A 21,225-nucleotide genomic window follows, 5' to 3' on the forward strand; every position below is an offset into this window, starting at 1 on the left:
TATATATATATTTTTATTTGATGAATATTAAAGTTTCCAAAGTGCTAAGCAGGAAATAAATTTGATATATATTTAAATTATGAAAAAGACAATTTTAATTACAAATAACTGCAAACTGATTTTTATTGCACATGCTTATATCTGTAATTTTTACATTAAATTTTGAAAAAAAAAAAAAATAGTTCACTCAAAATACATGCATTATTAAAATTTAATTTAATAACAATTGATCTCCTTTTGTTGTTTTTGCTGTTCTACTTGCTGTTTTAATGTTATTACAAAAGCTTAAACTTATATATATACTGAAATTTATATTGTCTTATTTTTATATTATTTCATATATTAATAAATTTTTAATGCATGAACATGTTTATAACATTTTATATTATTTTTTTAAGTTTTATTTTATTCAATGCTTAAATAACACAAGAAAAATCCATATACCATAAAAACAATATAAATATGTAAAATGCAACTGTAGATTTTTTTTTTTAGTTTACACAGGCATGTGTGTTTAATTTAAAAAAAAGAAAAAAAATTGATAGAACAATAAAATCCCTTAATATAATTTTTACACAAAAACAAGTTAATACTTCAACTTTTTATAAAAGCATACAATGTATATATATTCATACTAAATTTTAATTTTATTATATTGTAGCACACTTTATTTCTTATTTTTAATTTTCTTTTATTAATTTTTATTTTTATTTTTATTATTTTATTTTATTTTATTTTTATTTTTTTGTTTCATTAAAATGCTATATTTAACTAAAGTTGTTAACAATGCTTGTTTAGCCGTAATAAATTGCGGCTTATGTTTGTCATCGACAAATTTAGCTAGAAAAATGATAGTAGAAGATTTTAAATTATGTCCAGCAGGATATAGAGGATGTGATAAAGAAAAATGGTATTTTACAACTTTTTATTTTATATTATATATGAGTTCCTTCTTTGGCTGTTTTATTTCTTTATTTTTTAAAAATACAGACAGAAGAAAATTTATCATAACAATTCATTATTTATTTATGATTGGAAGCTTATTAACAATTTATACTACACCTCATATTATTATATTTTTATTTTCCCAAGCATTCTTTGGGTTAGCTATTGGATGCGCAGTTGTTATTGTTTGTTTTTATGTATTGGAATATTCTCCAAAAATATATCAGAATTTTTACGGGTTCTATATTCAAACCTTTTTTGCTATTGGAATATTGATTAGTTATATATTTGGTGCTTGTTATGAAAATATAAAATTTGAAAATCCACAAACAACAGACTTGGTTCTAAAAATATTATATAAGATACATCTATGTTTACCACTGATATTTAGTTTAATATCTTTAATACTTTTACATTTTGTATTTAAATTAGATACTCCATTACATTTATATGCAACGAAAAATTATGATAAATTTGATAAATTAAAAACAAAAATCAATGCGAGAGAATTTGATGAAAAAAAAGAATATCATATGCATCCTACCACCAAGGATATAACATTAATAAATAATGACATATCAGTTATTGATTTTCTAAAAAACAAAAAATTAAGAAAAGCCTCTCTTTCAGGAAGCTTTTTATGCTATTTGTATTCATTTAATGGCTATTCTTTATTTTTTACAAAAATATTCTTATTTTATAGAATATTTTCATCTACAATGTTAAACACATTTATATCGGTAGGATTTATTCTACTGTATGTAATTTCTACAATAATATCTACAGTGTTAGCAGAACATTTTCAAAAAAAGGATTTATTAATTACTGGATTGGTAACACAAGCTTTAGCATGCGCTGGAATAGTAGGTGCTTACTTTTCATCTTTAGATAATCTTTTTAATCAAATTATTATAACTACATCTTTTGCTACTTATTTCATTGGTCTATCACTAGGATTTGGACATATGATATGGACTCATGTTTTTGAAATGTTTCCAAAAGAATGTAAAGTTGTAGGAGCATTTTGTTCATATTATTCTCTTTTTATAGGTGCATTTATAATATCGGTGTTGTTTGAATTTGCTAACAAACTTGATTACGCCTATTTATTTATTATATTCTTAGTATCATCTATTGTATCTATTATATGTTTCAATTCCTTCTATAAAGAAGATGAAGAACTTGTTGCTAGAAAAAGCTCCCAAAGACAATAAAAAATTGTACCTATATATATATATAAATGATGAATTTGGATTTCTAAGTATGGAAAATCATAACTTTTCATAAAATTTGTATCAAAAAGGAATTTAAGAAATGAAAAAAAAATTTCAATTAAATTATGTAATTTTATTATAAAAAAAAAAAAAATTCATTTATATATTTAGCATAATTTTTAATAATATCAATTTGACATTTGCTTTTTTATTTTCTATTTTACGTATACCTCTTTTAAACAATAAAACAATACTTTTTGAATGAATTTATTTAATTTATTATTTCATTGTTTTAAAGTTTTTCTTTTGTAAAATATAACATTTTAATTTATTTTTATTTTACCTCATAGACTTATTTTTTTTTTCTTTTTTATATAAAAGTTTGATTTAACTTTATAATTATTTTTAATATATTTTCTATGGTTTAATATACTTTTTCACTTTTTTTTTTTTTAATTTTCATTATGTTTTATATGCTGCATTATAAGAATAACTTTAAGTTCATTATTTTATCATTTTTATTTTTTTAATGTTATTTTATTTTATTTTTTTTTGTAATTATTTTTTAATAAAAATTTAAAATTTTATTGATAAAAAATACATTTTTGGAAAATTATTTTTTATCTAAAAAAAAATGATATATAACAAAATGAAGTATTATAATATAAAACTTAATTATTGATTCTATTATTAAGTTGTGTAATATATATTAATTTTTTTCTTTTTTTAATAATTTGGTTTGTGATTGTCTTTCATGTAATAATGTGTTATTTTTCATATTTCCTAATTTTAATTCATATTGTTAAAATGTAATTTTTTTTTTTTTTTCACTGAATAACCATGAAAGAAATAATAAAAATATTTTTTTTTCTGACATTTTTTTTTGTTATAACAAAAAGATATTTATGTGAAAAGAAAAAGCTAGAAATTGTTAATTATAATAAAAAATCCATTGAAGGTATAATAAAAAACAAAATAAAAAAATATCATGAAAAAAAATTATTATTAATAACAGATATAATTAACATTACAGAAACTCATAAGAATTTTTTAAATTTATTAAATAATGAGAAAAATCATATAAAAAATATTATAATTATTAGAAATACTACTGATAACATAATTTTCAATAGAATAGATTCTTCTATATACGATGGATTGATAATCATATTAGATATTTTAAATGATGACGTTGTTGCACAATTAAAAATTAATTATGTAAAATTATTTATAGAAAAAAAAAAGCACATTTTTTTTAGTTTAAATAGCGTTGTAGGAAAAAATTCTATTCACTTTTTAAATGAATTAAACATAAATGTTTATGGGAATTATTCGTATGTTAATGACGTTTTTGATAATATTTTTTTAAAAGAAAACACAAATAATGAAAAATTACAAAAGTCTTTTTATACAAATGAAATAATACAAAACACTCCAATAGTATATAATAAATACAAAATTTTATTTAAAGGAACAGCTCACTCAGTTTCATTGAAAAACAAATATTATCTGGAAGTTTTAACTTGCACAAAAACATGTTTATTGTATGGAAAAGACAACAGCATTATAAAAGAAAAAAAGCAAGGAGTTGAACTATTATTAATATCTTCTATTCAACTAGAAAATAACTTTCGCTTAATTTTTTCTTCCTCATCTGAAATATTTTCAGATTTTTATTTTGATTTAAATAAAGAAAATAAAAATTTTACATATGATCTAATTCAGTGGAATTTTAAAAAAAGTGGTATAATTCGTTATAATAATTTTAAATTATATAAAAGAACATTTAAAGAAAATTCTACTTTTTTCATAAATGATTACATTCATATGTCTATAGATTTTTACGAATTAAAAAAAAATTATTGGGCTCCTTTTAAAAGAAATGACATTCAATATCAGCTAATTAAAATCAATGTAAAAGCTAGAAATTTTTTAGATAGCTATAGAGATATACAAAATCCTACATATTTTAAAAACTTTAAGTTACCTAGTGAACATGGTATTTATAAATTACAAATATACTACTTAAGAAAGGGATATAACATTTTAAACTTAGAATACTTTTTGCCTGTAAGAAATTTATTACATTATGATAAAAATAAAAAGGTAAATTTTAAAAATTACCCGTTTTATTTTTATATATATTTGTCATTGGTTTGCTTATTTTTATTCACATTGATACTGTTATTTGACAATTCTGAACACAATAAAGAAAAAAAAAAAAAAAATTAATTTTAATTATAAATATCATTCTTATTTTTTTCTTAAACTATAATTATATATTTCACTATTTTTAATTTATTATTGGTTACATTATATGCTTTGTTATATTATTTAATGAACACATTGTTCCCTTCTTTATCTTTTTTTATTATTTTTTTTATTTTTAATAGATCTTACTTTTTTTAATTTTTCCATTTTTTTTTTTTTTTAAATATATATTTTTAATTTTTCTCATTTATGAATCTTTTATTATATATATTAAAAGATTTAAATTAATAAAAATTAAGTTTGGTATTTTAGAGTCAATAATAATTTAAATTTTGAAAATTTTTCATATAGTATCTAAATATAAATATTTTAAGTAATACTAATAAATTCATTAATTCCGTTATAAATTTCAATAAAAATGTATAATAAAAATCGCAAATAAATATATACACATTTTGTATTATAATATATATATATATTTTTTGATTTAATAAAAAAATAAAAAAATTGCAGTGTAAATTCATCATTAATTTATTACACTTTCATAAAAAATAAATAAGATATGAAATATTAAGATTATTATTATTAAAAAATTGTTAAACTTTTCAAATTTTGCTTTTTATTATTAAAGACTACGCATATATCTACGATAGTGTTGTATTTATTCCTCATGTTTTTGTGTTTTATATTAAATATATTTACTCATGAAATACATAAATAATTTAAAAAATATAGAAAATAAAGTAAAAAAAATATCTGAGCAATGTTCTATTAATACACCAAAAATATTAATAGTAACAAAATATATAGGGAATACTGAAATAAATGATATTCATTCTTATGATAAAAAATATCACTTTGGAGAAAATTATCTTGATTCATTAATAGAAAAATCTGAACAGTTACCTAATTCAATAAAATGGCATTTCATAGGTAATTTACAATCAAATAAATGCAAAAATATTTTAAAAGTTAAAAATTTATATATGATAGAAACAATAGATAAACAAAAGAAAGCAATTCTATTAAATAACTATTTAAAAATTATGAATGAAGATGATTTAAAGACTAGCGATAATTTAAAAAAAATTCGCGTTTTAATACAAATTAAAACTACTGATGATGAAAATAAAACTGGAATCATGTATGATAATTATGAAGAAATTGAAAACACTGTTTTATATATAATTCAAAATTGTAATTTCTTAATATTTAAAGGATTAATGACTATATCATCATTGGAAATAAGTAAAAGAGAAAATTCATTTATTATTTTAAATAATATTAAAAATAGACTTTTAAATAATCAAATTATAAATAATTACTTTCAGAATAAAAAGTTTCATATGAGTATGGGAATGTCAGATGATTTAGAATTAGCTATTAAGCACCAAACAACTCAATTAAGAATTGGAAGAGCCATTTTCAAATAATTTTTTTTTTTCATTTAATTTCTATTTTTTCACTTTTATATCAGTTTTATAAAAAATTTATTACGTATATAGTTGAAATTATTTTTTTCTTTAAAATAAAAATATATATATATATATATGTTTTATAATATTAAACATTGTAATTATTTTTAATTTTCCATTACAGTAGGCTTTCATTTTTTTTTCTTTTTAATTTATAAATATTTAAGAATTAATAAATTAATCGTTTATGTTCATTAGTATAAACTTAAAATTAAAAAAAAATAAAATAAAATAAAATAAATAATAATAAATATAAATAATATTGAAAGTCACAAAAGTTGCATATATATAAAAAACAAAAAAAAAAAAAAATTTTTTTTTTTTTTAATTATCATAAGAGAATTCGGAATTATACAAATGCTATAAAAGTTACGCTTAAAAATGGGAATTCATATAATAATTAATGTGTGTAAGTTATAACAAAAATTGTAATAAACATTATTATATATATGTATATATATAATAAAAAAAAAAAAATCCTATTTATTGTTTTTTCTTTTTTTTCTTTTTCATTTGATTTTAATAATCTTCAAAAATCCATAATTGCAAAAATTGAATTTCAAACTCTTCATCATATGTTAACAAATCATTATCATATGTATTACTTCTATTTGTTTGCCCTTTGCATAAATCTTCGTTAATAACTAGTGCGTAATTATCTCCACCTCCAACCATAATTGATTTTTCGTCAGAATAAACAAAATAGTTATTTTTAGTTGTCCATGTATATACTTGTATGGAAGTATTAATATTATCGTTAGTACAATTAGTATTGCTATTATTTTCATTTAATGCATAATTTTCAGTAATAGAAATATTTTTATCATAATTATAATTATTTATTTGGCTAATTGAATTAATAATTTCTTCATTAGTACAATTTGTACTATGATTGGAAATTTTTTTAGATTCTTTAGTTATATGAGCATCCGATGTATTTAAATAATTATTAGAACTAGAGTTAAATTCTTGATTAGGATATTGTTTAATTGATTCTTTCAGATTATTTTCTAAGTGACCAGTTAATTTAACATATAAATTTTTATTTTCAGAATCATTATCTTGTCTATTCGTGTTATTATTTTTTTCTATAGAAAAATCATTTTTTTCTATTTTTTCAAAGGTCTTTTCTGAAGCAACATCAATGGGATAATTATATGAATCCTTTATATATTCTTTATTAATATTATTTGTAATGTTATTATTATTTTCTTTTTTTTTATCATCAGAATTTTTGAAAGTAAATAAAAAGTTTTCTCCAGAACCATAATAGCAATTATCACAATGTAATTTATCTAAAAAATATCCAAACAATACATTATCCATATCATATATTAATAAAATTACACTTCCTTTATTATAAACACTTCTATATAATGTTTTAAATGATACTCCGTGAATACTTGAACAGAATGCTAATTTCCATATCTTAATACTTAATGTTGGTGGTAAATAATAGTTTATCTGTTTAGTCATTTGTTTATTTAATAATTTGACTGAACCATTAATATACTCTAATTTTGGAACTATTACTTGATATTTTTGATCTTTATTATCATTTAATGAACTAGACTTTTCTACTTTTTTTGATTCATTAGTTTTTAAAGATTGCTCAATAATACATCTTAATAGCTCATTAGATGTAAATGGTACTGAAGTTATTGTCTTTTTTATTTTATTTTCAGTTTTTCTAACTTCATCAATTTCCTTAATTATTTTAGTTGTTGTTTCATATGCTTTATTATTATTAAAAAACCTAAATAATATAAAACTTTTTTCTTCATATTTTTTATGTGATCTCTTATTTATTTCGTTTTCTATATCTGTTCCCAATTTGTTCTTCAAATTTTCTTTTAAACTATTATCATCATTTAACGAGTCATTAGAAATATTATTTGTATTATTATCTGAATCATTATTATGTATATCAGAAGAAATTTTATTTCTATTATTATTATTAGAAATAGAGTTTTTTATTTCATGCGAAGAGAGTTTTTCTTCTTTTTCTATTTTATCTAAATTGTTTTTATCATTTTGAATTATATTATCATTCTTCAATGATATATCTTTTAATGTATAATTTTTTTTTTCTTCTAAATTAGTCCTATTTATACTTTCATTATTTTCACTTTTGTTTAAATTATATTTATCATTTATATCATGTTCAAGATGGTCTTCATTTCTCTGTACTATTTTTTCTTCATTATCATTTTTTAATAATTCATTTTGTGTAAATCCATTTTCCAACTTCCCATCTTCTGTTAAATTATATAAATTATTTTTTTTTTTTCCATTATTACTAGAGTTATCTTCTTTACAAGAGGAATCAGAATTAACTAAATTTAAATTGTTTTTATATGTTATAATTGGGTGAGATGAAGAAACATTACTATAATTTGTTTCATTAATTTTTTGATAAATTTTTAAATCACTATCATGTAAATGATCTATAATATTACAATTTGAATATATATCAAAATTAATGAAACTATTTTTTTTTTTTTTTGTTAATGCATTTTCTTCATTTTCATTTTTTTCACTTATTTTTGACATGCCAGTAGATGAATCTGCTGAGTCACTTTTTTTACTTTTGTCATTTTTAAAATCTTTAAATGATGCGTTTTGAACTAATGGATGGGCCAGATTATAAACGAAAGATAAACTTTTGCTTATATATTTATAGTATGATATACTTTTTTGTTTACTAACTTCATTATTAGTATTATTACTGTTACTATCATTATTAGGATTAATATTACCACTATTTTTTTTATTCCCTGAATCATCACATATTCTGTTATATATACTTTTTAATAAAACTTGAATAAATCCACATGTTTCTTCATTATTACATAAATAAGTATCTTTAGTCGGTACTACAATGTGAGCACATTCGTAAATATCATACAAATCAATAAATATTTGATATGTACCAAATCCATTAATAATAACATTTTTATCTCTTAAATCTGGTTCAAATAATAAGGATTCTTTTGTTAAAATTAAGTTTCCACTTATTGAGTAATTCGCTAAACAGTATTCACATTGCTCACGAAATATAATACAATTTTTTTTATCTCTTTCTTTTTCATTCAATTTTGAAAATTTACTTGTATTTGTTGAAACTATTGCATTACGTATTATTCCTTTTTCAAACTATGACAAAATAAAAAAAAATAAAAAATTTATGTATAATATTGATAATATTATTAAAATATATTAATATATATATATATGTTAAATAACTACACAACATTATTTTAAAAATAAATAGTAAATAGAACTAATGTATTTTATATTGATATAACTATTAGAATATTTCGAAAAGATTTTTCACAAAATTATTTTCATAGTAAAAAAAAAAAAAACATAAATACGTAATAAAAATTGGTATTTTATTGATAAAAAAATTTAATTTATATTATTAATTAATTATTTATTCATACTTCAAATTTATTAGAAATTTGTTGTTTTTCCGTATTTTCTACTATCTCTTCATTCTGAAAAACATTTAAAACTTTTATTTTATCATTAATTTGACTTTCACCCATTATTTCCATTTTCATTTATTACATTTTTCTATATTTTTTTTTTGGAAAATTCTTTTAATATTAATAAAAGATAAAAAATTGATTTCTTCGTTTTCACAAGAAAACCACTATACATGAACATTTAACGCTATACCAGGACACTTTAAACAAAAAAAAAAAAAAAAAGAAAAAAATGTAAAGAGACGAAAAATATTGAGTTAATCCTAAAACAAAAAAAAAATTCTTTTAAATTTTTGTATGTATATAAGTATATTTTTAAAGATGTCTTATTTTATTTATAATTGTGCTTTCAAAAATAAATTATTAAAAAAATTTTAAACTAATATTTCTATTGGAACTAATGTATCCAAATATATTTAGAAGAAAAAATATAAGTGTAATTATAAAATTATAAAAAAAAATTTTTTTTTTTATGTTATCCAAATGAAATTGTTGTAATAAAAAAAAAAAAAAAAATACTTTCATATGAATTTTTATCGATTATGCTGTTTTTATAACTTAAAGAAAAAAAAAAAAATTAACAGCATATAATTTTAATGATCTGAAGACTAAAAGAAAAGTGAAAAAAAAAAAAAAAAAAAAGTTAAAAGTTATTAAGAAATACAAATAATTTTTTATATGTGAAATTACCATAGCATTTTAATGTTTCAAAATGCAATTGGCGAATGAAAGAAAAATGCAAAAAAAATTATAATCTTTTTATATTAAAAGGAAAAAGAAGATGGCCATGGAATTTTTTAAGCTCAAATAAATATATTAATTATTTAAAAAAAAATATATTATACACATATAATTAAAAAGAATCTTGATTCACCTTGTGTGTAAGAAAAAAAAAAAAAAAATTCCGTTAAAAAAATTTTAAATATATATATATATATATATATATATATATATATATATATATATATATATATATATATATATATGTAATATTTTTAAAAATTACAAAAGTTTATTACAATAAAAATATACATAATGCAGTTTTTAAAAAGTATTAAAACAAAACCTTTTATTTTTATTTTAAACTGTGAAACAAGAGGTAAAAAAAAAAAAGGAAAAACAAAATTAATAATTTTTATTTATTAAAAATTTACTTTTATTATGGAATACACATAAAAGAAAAAAAAAAAAAAAAAAAAAGATAAAAATTGTTTTTAAAAAATATTTGTATTATATTTTATTTTTATTTTCTATATATAATATAAATATATATTAATTTTTTAATAGGATAATTTTAATAATCTTGAGTGTTGAAAATGTTTTTAATATTACTCTCAATTAAATTCTGAATATTTAACATATTTTCATTAATAGATGAATGATCTATTGGTGTATCAAAAATCTTATCTAAAATAGCATTAAATGATTTTTTTTTTTTGGAATTTTTATTTACACCTTGACCTTTTAAATTATTTGAATTTATTTTTTTTGTACCATTTAAAAGAATTTTCATATCATTATTGATACTTTTTTCCTGAACCATATCATTTATCTTTGCCATTCTTCCTAAATGTTCTTTTTTGTTTGTTAAAACTTCATTTTGTAATGAAGAAAAATCATTGCTTATAATTTCCTTTAATTGTGCATTTTTTTTTGATATATTTTTATTATCTTCATTTTCTTTGTGTGTACTTTTTATTATATTATTTTTAAAATCATTATATTTCTCACCTTGTGTATTCCGATCCAATAAATCATTTATTGTATTTCCTACTATTGTATTATTCTTTGAATAATTTTCTAAAAGTTCATTTATATTATTCTTTTGTAAGTTTTTAATCTTTGTTTTTATATATCTTTTTTTAGAATTTTGAAAAGTGGGTTTATTGTTTATTTTGTTTAATTCTTTATTTATTTCACTTTTATTATTGTCATCATCTTTTTTTTTCTCTGTATCTTCATCTTCACATATTCCTATTATTTGCCAGTTATTTTCAAAATTTTCTTTTATTTTGTGAATTTTTTCATCTATTATTTTTATTTTATTTTTTTTATTTAACTCAGTTAACTCGTTAATTTTATTTCTAAGATATGTTACTTGTTCATTATCGTAGTTAAATACTTTTTCTTTGTGATTAATATTATTTTTTTTTTTCTTTTTTTTTTTTTCATCTATAATGCCATTACTTTCACTAGGTGTTCTTTCATGTGCCTTTTTTGTAATTGTATTTTTATTATTAATTGTATTATTTTTCAATAATTCTACTGTATCATCTACATATTTTTCTGATTGTAATTCATCTATTTTTTCTTCATATTTATAATTTTTCTTTTTTTCTAATAAATATAGAATTTGCTTCATTTCTTCTACTACTGTTTTTTTAATTTTTTTATTTTTCATAAATTTATTCTGAATATTAAAAATATTTAAATTTTTTTCATTTAGGTTTTTTACATTATTATTTGATTCAATATCACTTTCATTATTAATATAGTTAGTTGTACTATTATCTATGTTATTACTATTGACATTACTATTAATATTTAAATTACTGTTATGACTATTATACATTTTAAGAAAATTTTCATTAGTCATGAAGCTTTTTATATTATTAATAATTTTATTTTTTAAATTTTCATTTACCTTAAGCTCTTCTACATTATCTAAGTTTTTAAAAATAATATCAATTGAACTTTCTAAAAATATTTCTAATGAACTACCATTACATTTGTAATTTTTCAAATTTTTTAATTTATTTTTTAATGTAGTTACATTTTTTGAAATATCCAAATATTTATCTTGAATATCTTTTTTCTCTTTTTCGAAAGTTTGAATTTGTTTTTCTTTTTCCAATAGTTCCTTCTCTAATTTTTCTGTATTTTTTTTAAAGAACTCCTCCATTATTTCATATTTAGACAAAAGATCGTCATATGTCTTATTGGTGTACATGTTATCACTTACATTATTTTTATAATCATTTTTTAATGAAACATAATTCATATTTAGATTATTAATTTTTTCAATTTTTTTGTTGATGATAACATCCTTATTGTATAATTCTTCTTTTAATTTAAGTGTTTCTTGCTTTAATTCTTCATTATTTTTTATAAGTTCATCATTATTATTTTTTATAGAATTATATTTTTCTTTTAACTCATTGTAATCTGTTTCCCATACTCTAAGAGAATCTTCTATTTTTCTTAAAATATACTTTTTTTTTTTTTTTTCTTTTTCTAGATTTAATTTGTACTTATCAACGATTTTATGTAATTCATTTTTTTTTTTTTCTAATTTATCGTACTCTACAGCTAATATTACTATTTTTTTGTTATATTCTTCATTCTGACAAATAATATAATCTTTTATTTTTTCCATATTGGTTAATTTATTAACTAATTGTTGCAAATCATAATGATGCTGATAAGATTCTTCATCTAATTCATTTTTTAAAATCAAATTTTCCTTCTGCATTTTATCTATATATAACTGAAAAGAATTTTTATTTATTCTTAGCATTTCATTAGTCTTTGCTACTGTACTTTCTAATAAGAATTTTAAGTAGTCATTTCTTTTATTAGCATCCTCTTTTTCTTTTTTCATGGCATTATATTCATTAAAAATATATTTCATAGTTTTATAAATTTTATTAACATATTTTTTATGCCTTCTTTTTTTTAAATTATTCTTTAATTTTTCTTTTACGTTTAATAAATAATATTTACAACTTTCATCATTTGCATTTTCGCTTTCATTATTCGGAATATTCATTATATTTTTAGTCTCATTATAATTAATGTTATCTGAATAATCTGAATTTTTATCATGTATCTTTAAGTTTTTTTTTTCTTTAATTTTCTCATTTATTATATCATCCTTCATACAACTTATTTTATTTTGTAACTTTTTCAATAGTATACTTTTATTATTTTTCTTTTTATCTAAAAGAACTTTTCCTACAATTTTATTTTCGTTTTCATTACATTTCTTATTTTCTATTTTTTTCATCTTATCATTGTTTCCAAATTTTTCATTTTTATTATACTCCTTACTTTGAATTATTGAATTTTCAAAATTTTTTTCCTTGTTATTGTTATTATTAGAAGATAATATATATTTTTTTTGTGGCATCCTATTAAAAAAAATATTTTGTTTACTACGATTTACATCATAAATATATAATGCTTCATTTCCTTTTTTACTTACTTTTTTAATATCACTAGATTTTTTCTTATTATTTATGCTAGAATTTCTATTTATTGGATATTTTTCATTATTTTTATGTACTTCATATGTTTTAAATTTATTATCATACAAATTATTATTATCTTTTTTTAAATTATTTTCTTTGTCCAATTTCATGGAGTGATCCGTTGTATTATTTTCAGTAATATCCTTTAACTGTTTTAATTTTTTTTCATTTAAAAGTTTTTTTCTTTTTTTTTTTAATAATCTATTACATATATGATTCATTTCATATTTTTCATCATCGCATTCACTACTATATTCTTTATCATAATTATCATATTGTACTTTATTATATTCATTATTATCCTTATTTTTTAATTTAACAGAATTAAAGGCTTTAAACTTTCCCCCATAAACATTAAATGTATCTTCTGAATAATTCATGTGAAAATTTTGATTACTTTTATTTGCATTTTCTTCATTAGAAATATCTTCATGTGTACATATTTTAATATTATTATTGCTAGTATATGTTGAAGAAGCACTTTTTCCTTCTTTACTAGCTATATTTGAAATAGATGAAATTGTTAATTCGTCTTTCTTTAAGTTTTTAACTTCTTGAAATGATAAAGGATTTATTCTAAATTTTTGCTTCTCCATTTCTAATATATCATTACAACTACTATATGCATCATATAAATTTCTGTAATCATAATTACTAATATTATTTGACTTATAACTGTTTGAATAAATAGAAGTATTTGGTATTTTATCAGAATCAGAAAAATAATCACTTTTTTTTAATTTAGAATAATTGTTCAAAAAATAATTTTTATTATTACTAATATCTGATATATTACATGCGGATACATTTCTTTTTATATTCGATACAATTTTTTTTTCACTACATTCATTTTTATTATTACAATCTACATAATTCTTATTTAACGTATTCACACTTAAACATGACATAAACATTTGTTTATTTTGATAATCATTTTTTTTTTTCTCTGATTTATTTTTATCATTTTTTACGCAAATATATTTTTTTGTATCATTTGCCATATTTTTGTTATTCATAATTCGTTCTTTATTACTTAAACTCCTTTTCTTTCCTATATTAGAAGCCCTTAATTTTGTTATATTACCTTCACTTAAATTTCTCTTCAAATTATTTTGTTTAATAATACCATTATTATTATCTGATTTGTTATCCATAGCAAGTAATGCTTTAATCTTTTTTTCCTTGTTATGATCTAATGTTAAGGTTTCCTTTTTTTTACTAATTAATGCATTTCTATTTATATTGGTATTTTTAAATTCCTTCTCATTATCCTCTTGTTTATTATATATTTCTCCTTCTAGGTGTTGTAAAATATTACTGTTATTGTTATTAGTTGTAGTAGCAGTAGTAATAAAAGTTTTGTTTTCATTAAAAGTTAATTTGGATTTATTTATTTTTCCACTATTATACTTTATTTGTCTACTTTTACAACTTAAATTGCTAATTTCTTTTTTTAAATATTTCCTATTTTTTTCTTTTGCTATTATTGCTGCTTTATCTAGTTTCGAATCCTTGTCATTTTTTTTTAAGATTTTACAAAAATTTTGCATTTTATTTATGTTATTTTTCATTTTTTTATTTATAGTTGATTTTAATTTTAACTTCTTATTCATATTGATTACTTCGTTATTAATGAAACCTAAAACATTTTTTATTTTTCTCATTTCATAATAATTACATTCTTTATTTTTTTTTAAATTTCTCTTTAATTTTCTTAGAAATATATATTCAAAGTAATCGCTCTTATTTTTGTCTCTATATTCATTCACATCTTTTTTATTATTCTTAACAAGTTTCATTTTATTATTCTCATGAGATACATAACTATTACTATCATTTGCATCTACTGTATTTACTATCTTAGACTTTAATTTACTTATTTTTGTTGCATTTACTTTACTTGTTAAAATATTATTAGATTTTTTTTTTACATTATTCTTTATTTTTTTTCTCTCTTCAACATACTTTATTTCTTCATTTGTATCCTTACAATATGTATTTTCATAAATTCCCATTTTCCCATGCTCATTTTCTTTATGTACTTCACTAAAATAATTTTCAAAATTTCCTTCATTATAATATTTTTCATTATTTCTATCATTATGTTGTTTTTCATTATTTAATTCTTTATTACAAAGTTTCATATTCATTGTATCATCATTGGATCTTTTTTTGTTATTTATTTCATCACATTCCTTTTCATTTTTTTTTAAATTTTCTTTCTCCTTTTCTTCTATATTAACACAATTTATTGAGTTATGTGCAAAGTCATTATCGAAAGAATTATTATTATTACAAAAAAAATTAAATTCATCTAACCCCTTTTTTATATTATTATTAGAATTTATATTTAAATGAGAATTTTCAGTTTTGCAATTATAGTACTTTTTGTTGTTTAAAAAATGTATATTCTCCTTTTTATTCATAGGATAAGAAGGAATATTATCAGGACATTCTACTCCAGATAAAACATCAACGTTATAACTATTATTTGCATTTTTCTTAGTATCACTTATCTTATTATTTGTATAATTCTTATTTATATTATCATTTTTATGACATTCATATGAACTACTATCCCTATAATTATATATGCTACTTTTTTGACATTCCTTTAATAAGGATTTTGTATCAGTAGTTATGCAACTTTCAGAATATATATTATCATTTTTTTCAATTTTCGTTATATTTTTATCTAAATTTATATCAACCATATGTGTTTCTTCTGTATTTAAATAGGAATTATTATTTTCTTTTATATACTCTAAATCGTGTTCTTTTTCTTGATCAGCCATTTTATATTTAGATTTATCATTATTATGAACACATTCACTTTTTAATCTTTCATTACTTAATTTATTTATAGTTCCTTTATCATTATCTTTTAAGTTACACAAATCAAGAAATTCATTTGAATTGTTACTTACTAAATTATCAATATTGCCAACTTTTCTATGAGTCCCCGTGCTTTTATTTTCTTTTTCTCCTTCCAATTTATCTTTATATGAAGGATAATTTTCCTCGGGATCTGTTGATATATCATTTAATAAATCGTGCTTATGGCCTATTAAATCCTTTTCAACAATGTTTATATTTTTACTACATAATTTATGTTCTTTTATATATTCATTAGTTCTTTCTTGAAAACTAGTACCATCATTTAATTTATCAGTAAAAATAGGATCCTTAATAGGATTATTTTGAAAATCATTTAATGATATTTTTCCCTCATCTACTCTTTCCTTTAAATTACTTTGATTTTTATTTATATTAAAAATTGTCTTATCCTCATCACTACTGTTATGAATCTTATAATGACAATTATTAGAAAATTCATTTATATCATAATCATAAGAGAATTTTCTATTTTCTTTCTCTGCTTCTGATAAACTAACTTCATCGTTTGAATTTAAATTTATTAATTCGTAATTATTTTTTGCCAAATCATATACATAATTTGAAAAAGACACAGATTTTTTTATTCCTTCACTACTGGAACATTTCTTTAAAGAGGATTTTAAATTAAATTGATCTTTTTCAGTTACTTTTTTATTAATAATAATTATATTTCTATGACTTAAACTATTAAAATCATTTTCATCATAAAAATTATTATCATCTTCATATTCGTCATCGTAATATTCATCTTCCATTTCCATCTCATGTTTTCTCTCATAATTATCTCTTAAATTATCTTCTAAGCTTTCCATATATTTATCATTTATTTCTATTTCATTATAATAATCATTTTTTATATTTGACTCAACATTTCTTAAATAACTATTTTCATTTTCTTTTTTATTTTGATCTTCATTTATTTCATAAGAACAATTTGCATAAATTTTATTGTTTTGATTACTTTTACGTTCCATAGCTATACTTTCTTTACATGTTGTATCATAATTCGTACTATACTTTTTGTTATCTATACATTCTAAAGAAGAATTATTTAGATCATTTTTGTTATTATTGTTACTTTGAATGTTATTAACACAATTTATATTAGTAATATCTTTTCCCATTTCTTTTATATAAATTTTTTTTTTTTCTTCACTAAGATCACTATTGTTTATTATGGAAGGATATTGCATATTCAATTCTCCATTTCTATTTAATTCTTCTTTCAATGGTATTCTTTTCGAATTTCTGTTAAAATTATCATTCAATAAAAAATTTTTCATATTTTTTTTTTCCCATTCACTATTATTTATAGGTAACTTGGAGTCTTTTTTTTCATTAAAAAAATCCGTTTCTGTATCACAAAATACTCCTTTATATGCAGAATCATATTCACTTTCAAGTTTCTTATTATTTTCAATATTGTAAATATCTTTATTATTTTCATTAAATATTTTTTCTCCTTTATTATCATTTGTATTATTGCACTCATCATTATATTCATTAATATTAGCATTACTTAAAACAATATTATTTTTTATACAATTTAAATCATTTATATTAATACTATCTTTATAGGCATGATGTTTACCATCATTCATATTCAAATTATCATTCATTGCTCTTTTATTATTTTCTGATAAATCATTAATACTATTATTATTATTATTATTGTTGTTGCTGTTGTTGTTGTTGTCATTACTACTATTATTGTTATTATTATTATTATTGTTGTTTTTGTCATTGCCATTATTACTATTATTGTTATTATTATTAATGTTGTTATTATTCATATTATTGTTGATATTATTACTATTATTATTTTCATTGGATAATGATATGTAATTATTTACAATATCTATTGGATTATTTCTTATATTTACTCCATTTTCCGTAATTCCCACTGGAGTATTTAAATTATTGCAATTTTGTTTACTTTTATGTTGTATAATACTTGTTTTTCCATTTAAATCATTTTCTTCTTCGTAATTTTCTACTCCTATAATTAAATTATCATATGAACATAATAAGTTTATTTTTAAATTATTAATATAATAACCATGAGAAAAATTATCAATATTTTTTACCCATATATTTTTTTTCCCACATAATCCAATAATAAAATTATTATTTATATGCATATCATCAAATTTATTTTTAATTAAATTAGGTTTATTACCATAATTACCTCCCCAAATATATATTTCTTCATCTATTGTTTTACATAAACTTACTTTACCAGCACTAATAAATATTACATTAATCAAATTTTCAATTTTCTTAGGTTCATAAGAATCAATACAATTACTATGCCCCAAAACACCATTATTATTTTCTCCCCACGAATATATAAAATTATTAAAATTTATAGCTAGAATAAAATTTATACCAATAGAAATTTTTTTAAAAGCTATATTGTTTGTATGTATATGATGAGGCTTCGTTAAAATTTTCCCTATTTTATTTTTATTCATTTTTCCTTTAATAAAATGTTCATTTATTAAACCAAAACCATATAATAAACCATCAATAGTTAAATATAATGTATACTTTTCAGAACAATAAACACATTTAACAATATCATTTTGTACATCCACTTTATATACTTTATATTTTTTTTTATTCTTTATTTTATAGTTATTTATATTGCTACATTTTTCTTTATCAACATCTTCTATATAATCATCTTTATTGATTATATTATTACCTAATTGCCCATACGTATTATCTCCATAAGTAAATAATTCTCCATCTTTTGAAATAAAAGCGATATGATGATATCCACTGCTCACATCATGTATTGTTTTATTTTTTAATAAGTTATCTACTAGTAAATAAGGCACATTTTTATCAAAATCATTAAAATTATTTAAATGCCAACAATATATTTTACCAACAATAGATAAAAAGCCAATTATTGATTTTCCACAACTTACTTTCACTATTTTTACTTGAGGATAATATATTTTATGTGTAATAATTTCCTCTTTTTTTCTATTTAAATTATTTTCATTAGAATTAATTGTATCATCACTTTTATTTTCATCATCATTTACCTCAATATTTTTCTCTATTTCCTTTTTGTTTTCTTCTTTATCTATGTCTTTTTTCTCTTTTTCAATACTATTAACATTGTTTATAACAAATACATGAATCTTACTACCACATTTTTCATTAGACATCATCTTTTTTCTTTTTTTTAAAATACTTTTTTCATATCTATAAATTAAAATTTACGTATCAACAACAAAAAAAAAAAAATATAATAATTGACAAATCAATTCAAATTAAAACAAAATAAAAAATAATACTAAAAAAAAATAAAATAAAATGTTGAAAAAAGATAATAGAACAATAATGAATAAAAAATTACCAAAAAGAAAAGAAAAGAAAAAAAAAAATACAAAAAAAAGAAAATATAATAATATATTTCAATTGAAATATATCTAAATATGTTACATAAAATTTATACTATAATTTAAATTAAAAAAAAAATAATATAAGAAAATATATACAAACACGTATTTTATAGTTATTAAAAAGAAAAAAAAAATGCAAATGTACCAAAAAAGAGATTATAATATAATACAACCTTTATTTTTTTCTATTTAATAACATATTTATAAAAAAAAAAAACTTGTCTAGTTCTTTAAAAACACAAACATATTTAATCAAATAAAATATTTCATATTAAAAAAAAATTAGATAAAATAAATAATAATTTAATATGTAAAAAAAAAAAAAAAGAAGAATAGTACATCCATAAATATATATAAGAAATATTATGTGCGAAAAACTACAAAAAAAAAAAAATATCCTAAGAAATTAATAAAGATACTTTAAATTTTTATTTTTTTTTATTTTTTCATTTTCTTATAGTATTTTAATTTCATTCCTTTGAAATTCTTTTTAATAAATGTAAAAATCAAAAAACTATTCTTGTAAATATAAAATATTTTATATATATTTTTAAAAATTAAAAAAATAAAATCAAATTTATCTTTTTAAATATAAAAAAAAAAATAGTTTATGAAATATACAAAACAAAACAAAACAAAACAAAACAATACAACAAAGATAAAGAAAAAAAAAAAGGAAAGAATTTAATAAAAGAGAACAATATTATAAGAATAGAAAATTTTATATATTAACAAATTTATTATAAAGATTTTTTCAAGTATATTCTTAAGGTTATAACAATGTACGGTATCAAAAAAAAATAAGAAATTAAATGAAATAATTTTACTTTCTTTTCAACTTATTGTATAAAAAATTCAAAACAAAGACAAAAACATGATGATATTATTTCCTTTTTCTTTTTTTTTTTAAATATTAGTTTATTTTAACAAAAAAAAATAATAAAAAAAAAAATAGATTAGTATTTTTTTTTTTAGGTACAACTAATATATTCCTTAATATTTAATAATTTTAGTTTTTATTTTTTTTGGCATGAATAAAAAAAAAATTTAAATACATATATGCACGACTAATAAATTATACAAATTATTTTAAAAATTGTTTACTTCTAAAAAAAAATATGATCTTTAAAAAAAAAAAAAATTGTTTTTGTAATAATAAAAATAGCGCACTAAATAAAAGTATAAAAAGAAAAAAAATACTAGAATGTTAATAATTAAAAAATAGTTATTTCTTTGATCTATCCTTTTTAAAATATAAAACTTACAATATATAATTTTTTTTTAGTTATTTATTCAAAAATGCTAATTTTGAAATAAAAAAA

The 21,225-nt window shown here is 18.6% G+C and overlaps 5 protein-coding genes across 5 annotated transcripts; 3 read left to right on the forward strand and 2 right to left on the reverse strand.

Annotated features, from left to right (window-relative positions):
• Nucleotides 1–758: 758 nt before the first annotated feature.
• PRELSG_0717000 (sugar transporter, putative) lies at nucleotides 759–2,159 on the forward strand (the record flags this gene model as incomplete). The annotated part of the gene is made up of 1 exon (XM_028675865.1): nucleotides 759–2,159. One exon carries the CDS (start codon nucleotides 759–761, stop codon nucleotides 2,157–2,159), a length of 1,401 nt encoding a protein of 466 aa, XP_028532412.1.
• Nucleotides 2,160–2,999: 840 nt separating this feature from the next.
• Nucleotides 3,000–4,391, forward strand: PRELSG_0717100 (dolichyl-diphosphooligosaccharide--protein glycosyltransferase, putative; the record flags this gene model as incomplete). The annotated part of the gene is made up of 1 exon (XM_028675866.1): nucleotides 3,000–4,391. One exon carries the CDS (start codon nucleotides 3,000–3,002, stop codon nucleotides 4,389–4,391), a length of 1,392 nt encoding a protein of 463 aa, XP_028532413.1.
• A 683-nt stretch (nucleotides 4,392–5,074) lies between these two features.
• PRELSG_0717200 (pyridoxal 5'-phosphate dependent enzyme class III, putative) lies at nucleotides 5,075–5,803 on the forward strand (the record flags this gene model as incomplete). The annotated part of the gene is made up of 1 exon (XM_028675868.1): nucleotides 5,075–5,803. One exon carries the CDS (start codon nucleotides 5,075–5,077, stop codon nucleotides 5,801–5,803), a length of 729 nt encoding a protein of 242 aa, XP_028532414.1.
• Nucleotides 5,804–6,364: 561 nt separating this feature from the next.
• Nucleotides 6,365–9,411, reverse strand: PRELSG_0717300 (TLD domain-containing protein; the record flags this gene model as incomplete). The annotated part of the gene is made up of 2 exons (XM_028675869.1): nucleotides 6,365–9,001; nucleotides 9,292–9,411. The coding sequence occupies 2 exons, from the start codon at nucleotides 9,409–9,411 to the stop codon at nucleotides 6,365–6,367; spliced, it is 2,757 nt and encodes a 918-aa protein (XP_028532415.1).
• A 1,219-nt stretch (nucleotides 9,412–10,630) lies between these two features.
• PRELSG_0717400 (regulator of chromosome condensation, putative) lies at nucleotides 10,631–19,669 on the reverse strand (the record flags this gene model as incomplete). Its single annotated transcript, XM_028675870.1, has 1 exon — nucleotides 10,631–19,669. The coding sequence occupies one exon, from the start codon at nucleotides 19,667–19,669 to the stop codon at nucleotides 10,631–10,633; it is 9,039 nt and encodes a 3,012-aa protein (XP_028532416.1).
• Nucleotides 19,670–21,225: the final 1,556 nt, after the last annotated feature.

Source organism: Plasmodium relictum (assembly GCF_900005765.1).
Source record: "Plasmodium relictum strain SGS1 genome assembly, chromosome: 7".
Taxonomy (NCBI): domain Eukaryota; phylum Apicomplexa; class Aconoidasida; order Haemosporida; family Plasmodiidae; genus Plasmodium; species Plasmodium relictum.